The sequence below is a fragment of the Thalassophryne amazonica genome, chromosome 2, assembly GCF_902500255.1.
Source record: "Thalassophryne amazonica chromosome 2, fThaAma1.1, whole genome shotgun sequence".
Lineage (NCBI taxonomy): Eukaryota > Metazoa > Chordata > Actinopteri > Batrachoidiformes > Batrachoididae > Thalassophryne > Thalassophryne amazonica.
The window spans coordinates 129,374,807-129,380,806 of NC_047104.1; the positions used below are offsets into that span (position 1 = coordinate 129,374,807).

The window sequence follows — 6,000 nt, forward strand, 5'->3', positions numbered from 1 at the left end:
CAACATGGAGCTCAGCATAAAGCGCTACAGTGGAAAAAATTAAAGATATACACATTTAACATGTTCTAAAAGTTAAATATTGATGTGAAAAACATTTGTACGTTATTTTACACGACACAAATTGTTCTGTATCCCAGAAAAAAAAGCACTGGATGGAAAAATCCCTGTTTTTTTTTTTTTTTTTGTTTGTTTTGTTTTTAAAACAGGGATTTTTTTTAATTTTTTTATTGTGTTATTGTTTCCCATTTATATAAACAAATAATCAAATTTAAACCCAAGTCAGTGCTCCCGAGATTTTATTAATATAATTATTTTTGTTCATGTACGGCATCAGTTGTGATAAAAGCACAAATTGTTGAAAGTCAAATGTTTGGATAAATGTAGAGAGATAAGTAACAGTCAGTCCAATGTGAATGTGTTTTTATCAAATAGTAATAACACTGTATTCTAATCCATGTAATAGACTTTATTATAGTTCTGTCATCTTGGCAATATGGGAAAATATGCTTTTCATGACTAAACTGAGCAAGAAAATGGGACTGAGAAATAGCTCTCAATTAGCTTATTGATTACACCAAATCGCATGTCATATGTCAAAATTTTCTGGGGGAGGTCCCCTAGACCCCCTACTAGGAGCAGCAGCCCTGACCTCATGGAAAAATAACCTTTTGTTTCCTTTTCAAGCGTCACTCAGATCACAGATTTATTCACACCCGCGTTCTCCTCAGCCATCCTTCGTCTCCTCAGCTTTCTGCTCTTGATGAAAATAAAGCCCATTAAGGATTTATAAAAACAAAAAAAAAGTAGAAAGTATATTAAAATTACACAGATAACAATATGCTATTCATTATGAGTGAATGAGGTTAGAGAGGTGGGGCTATGACATCATCATTTCAGAAATGTACCGTATTGTTTGTCCAGACAAAGATGTGAAGGTGGCATTTTCAGATTTATCCACGCCCGGGATCCCCTTTTCCCCCCAAAAAGTATCATCTTTGACCACTGAAAGCTCAATTTCTGTGTGGATGAAACATTCATAAGATGAAAAATTTACACGGCTAGACCTAAACCCGTTACCTTGTGGATGTGGCCTAAATGAGGACATGCAAAGGATTAATAAGGATGAATAAAGGATAGCTATGAAGAGAGGAAAGGGAGTTGGTCCAGATGACATGCCAGTTTCCCAGCATCACCTCTAAATGTCACCAAAGGAACAATACATCTAGAAACATGTATATGCCAGCCAAGAAGTTGGCATGGAGCACTGCACATATCCAGTTATTTCACTTTTGATACATCTGGACATACACCACATTTCTGTGTGTGGGCGATTCTTAGACTACGGGCACTTATGTTCTTTGATCATATTGTATGAAAAACAGAAAAAAGGGGAAATTTCACACTTTTATAGTTATCTTTACAATGAAAGTGTTAAGAAATTTGTTCTAGTAGTCTATGATGACTTTTTCACCTTTTTTCAGCATCATTATATGCAAATATTGCCGTTTTGTGCTTGTCCCACACCCAGACTTTTGATCTTCGATGATAAAAATGAATGGTAAAACGTTTTTTCTAATGCTTTAAAATATCTCTGAATAAAATATCAGTAAAATAATCAAAATATAATTGGGGTATTCAATGTCATACAACCGTTGTGATTTTTTTTAAACAAAATGTAGTTGTCCCACACTATTGCCGTAATTTCCACCACAACACTATAATGTCCCTTTAAACAGTTTGTATGAAAGATTGTTTGGGTAGTTTCTATGGAGATAAACAGTGACATCAGAGCACATGTATATAGCGCCAAATCACAACAAACAGTTGCCCCAAGGCGCTTTATATTGTAAGGCAATGGTGTGGTAGTTAAAGAATCACCCGTGTACGCAACCTTTGTACATGAGGTCCCTGGTCCAAGACCTATTTAGAAGACCAGAAATATGCAAGCAGGTATCTAGAACTGGAGTTTTATCAGCATCCAATATAAACCGTATACCAAATCCTAGTGCTGTGGTGATGCGGAACAACCAAGGAAAGCAGAAAGGAACCAAAAGGGAGGGGAGAAAAAAGAAACCCTGCAGACTTCACACGCTATCCCCAATTGTTTTGAAGACAGTTTTTAAACTTGCAGTGAGGAAGTGTCACAGAGGTGTCTTCTTTCTCTCCTTCAGGATTGTTGAAATCTACAGCCGGCGGCTACAAGGTACCTGCAGTACTCTCCTGTCATTCAGTAGTCTTCCTAAAAACATATCTGGTCAGAGTTCTCGGCCTCAGTGCTGTTTGTTCTGTCTTATGTCTTTTCACCTTTGTCTGTTTGTCCTCAGTTCAAGAGCGGTTGACTAAACAGATTGCGGTGGCGATTACAGAGGCCCTGAAGCCAAACGGGGTTGGCGTTGTCATCGAGGCAACGTAGGTTCACTTCAGCATAACGTGCCATTCATGTTATCAGTAATTTTTCTCTCCACCAGTCCTGTGTGTCTTTGCGCCTGTGTCAAAGACATCAGAAAGACGACTGGGCAGATTTTCCTTGTGGACAGATTTATTTATTTTTTGGTCATAGAAAAATAGAAATTTTCATTTTGCTCTCTCTTTTCTGTCTGCATAACATTGTAAATAAGCGAAGTGCACATCTCGGGTTGCGTGGTACATTATGGGTACGCTAAATTTTCGGCTACAATCCACATGCTATAACGGCGGAAAGCAGTGAGGAGTGCTATGATTTGGATCATTTCAACCACTGGAAAGTTGATGATTTAAAGTGTTTTTGTAAGCTCCGCGGATTACCTGTTACAACCACGACTACGTACGGCAGTGGACAGAAATGGAAAGAAGCCCTTGCGTATGCTGCATCGTTACAGAAACTACCGTTGGTGCCGACAAAGGAGGAAGAGAGAGCTGCTGTTGAAAATGACCAGTCCTTGTTGATAGTTGGAGACAAACAAATTTATGACCCCTTGAAGGCGACTGACGGATGATTAGATTAGATGAAGTCCAGAGTCTGAAACTGTGTGTACTGCAGAATATTTGCTAAGCAGGGATGAGAAATCGCTACTCCGCCGGCTTTGTAATGACTACAAGGAAGCTCTCACATATAACCTCTTTGGTGTCATGTTTGTTTTGATAAATGGTAAATGGACCGCTTTTACATCTGCATCAGATGCTCAAAGCGCTTTACAATTATGCCTCACATTCACCCTGATGTGAGGGTGCTGCCATACTGGGAGCAATAGGGGATTAAAGACCTTGGCCAAGGGCCCTTAGTGATTTTCCAGTCAGGCGTGGATTTGAACCGAGGATCTTTTGGTCTCAAGCCCAACACCTTAACCACTAGACCATCACCTCCCCCTGATAAGTTGACAGACATATGATATGTGCATGCATACAGTTCGTTTATAGAACATGTCAATATTACGCCACATCATTCATGGTGCGACATTACAGTCATAGCCAATGCACGAAAACGGCGTCATTAGCCACATTATAATTCGGCACAGTTTCAGGATATTGACAAAATAAATGTGTGCAAGAAACTTGCAATTTTAGTCCATCTTTTACGTCCGTCTGGATCTTTCTTTTCTGTGGGGAAATTGTGTAGAATGAACAGAGGTTTACAACCACATTTCTTCTTCTTTCTGTCTTTGGGTGGACTCGGCAGAGCCTTGCAATTGTGTGTTTTCAGCCAACTTTCAAGCCTATAAATTGCATTCAAGCATTTGAAAAGCACAATGCGCACCTGTCATTACTGTATGCATCGCTTAAGGCTTAAAGCCTTTGAAACAATCTCTGTAAGGCTTAACTTTTACAGTCCGCTAATGCTACTGTATACAAAATTCAATGGGAGCGGTATGAGTTTGGTAGCTGGAATTTTTGCCCCGTTTGACCCACGCATGCACAGATGCGTTGCGCACTTCGCTGATTGAGGGAAGCCATTAACACTAATATATATATATACACACACACACATACTGTATATACATGCAAAAGCCAAAACTAACTAACTTGTGAGATCACATCATGGAGGATGGAGTGTGGAATAATACTCAAAGACAAATGATGTGGGAAATGTTCAAACTCGTGCATCACACAGCAGTTGCCTGTGTCTGTGTGTGTGTGTATTCACACGAGGCAGATGGTTCCAGAGTGGCCATCATTTCACTGAGTTATTCCTTTTGTTGTTTTTGCCCTCGTTACCACACTTTCCCCTCACATCTCTTCTTCTGCTCCTCTTCCTCAGCCACATGTGCATGGTGATGCGTGGCGTTCAGAAGATGAACAGTAAGACCGTCACCAGCACCATGTTAGGAGTTTTCCGAGAAGACCCCAAGACCCGCGAGGAGTTTCTCACACTGATCCGGAGCTGAGGAGGCCAAAGCTGCTCCTCCTCCTCCTGTTGCCTGGGGTTACCTCATCTACACTAGCCAGCTACTATGTGCATATGTGTGTATGTGTTTTTAAAATATGATGAAAATCAGTGACTGTTGATTCAGTTTTCGTTTAAAGTCATTTTACTCTTCAGATGACCTCGGTGACTTCTCCCTGGGTGGCGGTGTGAAAGGTCATGTTAACTGACGGTGTGTGTGTGTGTGTTTTAGATGACTTTAACCCTTTTTGTAGATAAAATATCAGTGACCTCAGAAACCAGGAAGAGATTTTACTTTCAGGTCCACTCATTAAAGTCAGTCAAAGATTAAAAATGTGGAAATATTGTGTGACCAGATTTACTTTACCCCTCGTTTGATCACTTACGGCTGAAGTTGCTTCATCTTTAATTAAAATCATGATTAGGGACAATTTGGCATCATTTAATTAATTTCAATGTAATTCACTGTGACCAGGGGATCAGCGCCCAAATCACACCATCCGTCTGATACTGATGACCTCAAGCAGCGGCCAAAAATATCACAAATTGTCGTTTCAAAATTTGCGATTGTATAAAATTTCACGTGAGTCCTATCATCTTATTACTCTTGTTATTCAGGTAGCCAACAAGGTAGCATTCAAACTTACTATATGAAGGAAGACCCCTATGACAAGAGGGCGAGTCTTGCACAGTTGCTACAATGGCTTGCTGACGTTAGTGGGCATGTAGATACAAAACTACCTTGTTAAAGGTGCTAGAAATGATTTAATGGCAGTAGATGACACACCAGCATCTGAGGACCAGATCATCAACGTCCCCCACTCATTGAGAAGAAACATCAGTTGCAGCTCTTTAAGGAATCTCTGTGTGTGAAAAGCCAGAACTTTGTTGATTCTAGTCTGACCGCGTTGTTTGTTAGATGACTCTTTAGCCTCCGAGTGTCGATTCTTCGATAAATTTATGAGTTTCACGATGCAGGATTCACATGCACCACATGCCCAGGCGTGGGACATGGCCTGTCCACCTATAAACAAGGATCAGATAAATTCAAATTACAACACACACAGAGGGAGTGTTGGTGCATTCTGCACACAGGAAGCTGTTACATCACTACTACACAGCTTTACATAGAAACTAGTTCAGACAAGTCACATTTGTGAAGCTTTATTAGGGCAGCAGCACACAGAGTTCAATGCGATAAGCTAATGGGGCCATGCAATAGAGTGAAACAGATAGCGGAAAAAAGTACAGCAAAAAGTCCAAAAGTGTATACACTCACACAGCAAGACAAGCAATGAATGACAAGGATCTCTTCAGGCCTCATATAATGATGATTATCTGCATAGTGGCAACACTGGAGCATCTGTGGGACTCGCACAAAGTTACTAATGTCACTGAACTCTGACCCGTCTCTCCACGAGGACACAAGTACACTCCCAATGCAAATTCTGAAATCACCCACAGTCTTCAGTCAGTTTCTTTAATTTCCTTTAATTATCAGCTAGTTTTTGGCAAAATGCACAGAATGTGTTGCACCAGGCGCCCCCTTGTGGCATATAAGCTCATCCACTCAGCCCTGAAAATCTGAGTTTTGTACCATTGCCGGAAAAAAAACAAAACAAAATTAATCAATTAAACAA

At 40.2% G+C, this 6,000-nt stretch overlaps 1 protein-coding gene across 1 annotated transcript in view; it reads left to right on the forward strand.

Annotated features, from left to right (window-relative positions):
* The window catches only part of gch1 (GTP cyclohydrolase 1), a 54,269-nt gene extending 49,542 nt beyond the window's left edge, over positions 1 to 4,727 (forward strand). The window contains exons 4-6 of the mRNA XM_034193166.1: positions 2,172 to 2,203; positions 2,325 to 2,409; positions 4,235 to 4,727. Coding sequence (XP_034049057.1) covers positions 2,172 to 2,203; positions 2,325 to 2,409; positions 4,235 to 4,361 — 244 coding nt within the window. The 3' untranslated portion in view covers positions 4,362 to 4,727. The remainder of the gene's footprint in view (positions 1 to 2,171; positions 2,204 to 2,324; positions 2,410 to 4,234) is intronic.
* Positions 4,728 to 6,000: the final 1,273 nt, after the last annotated feature.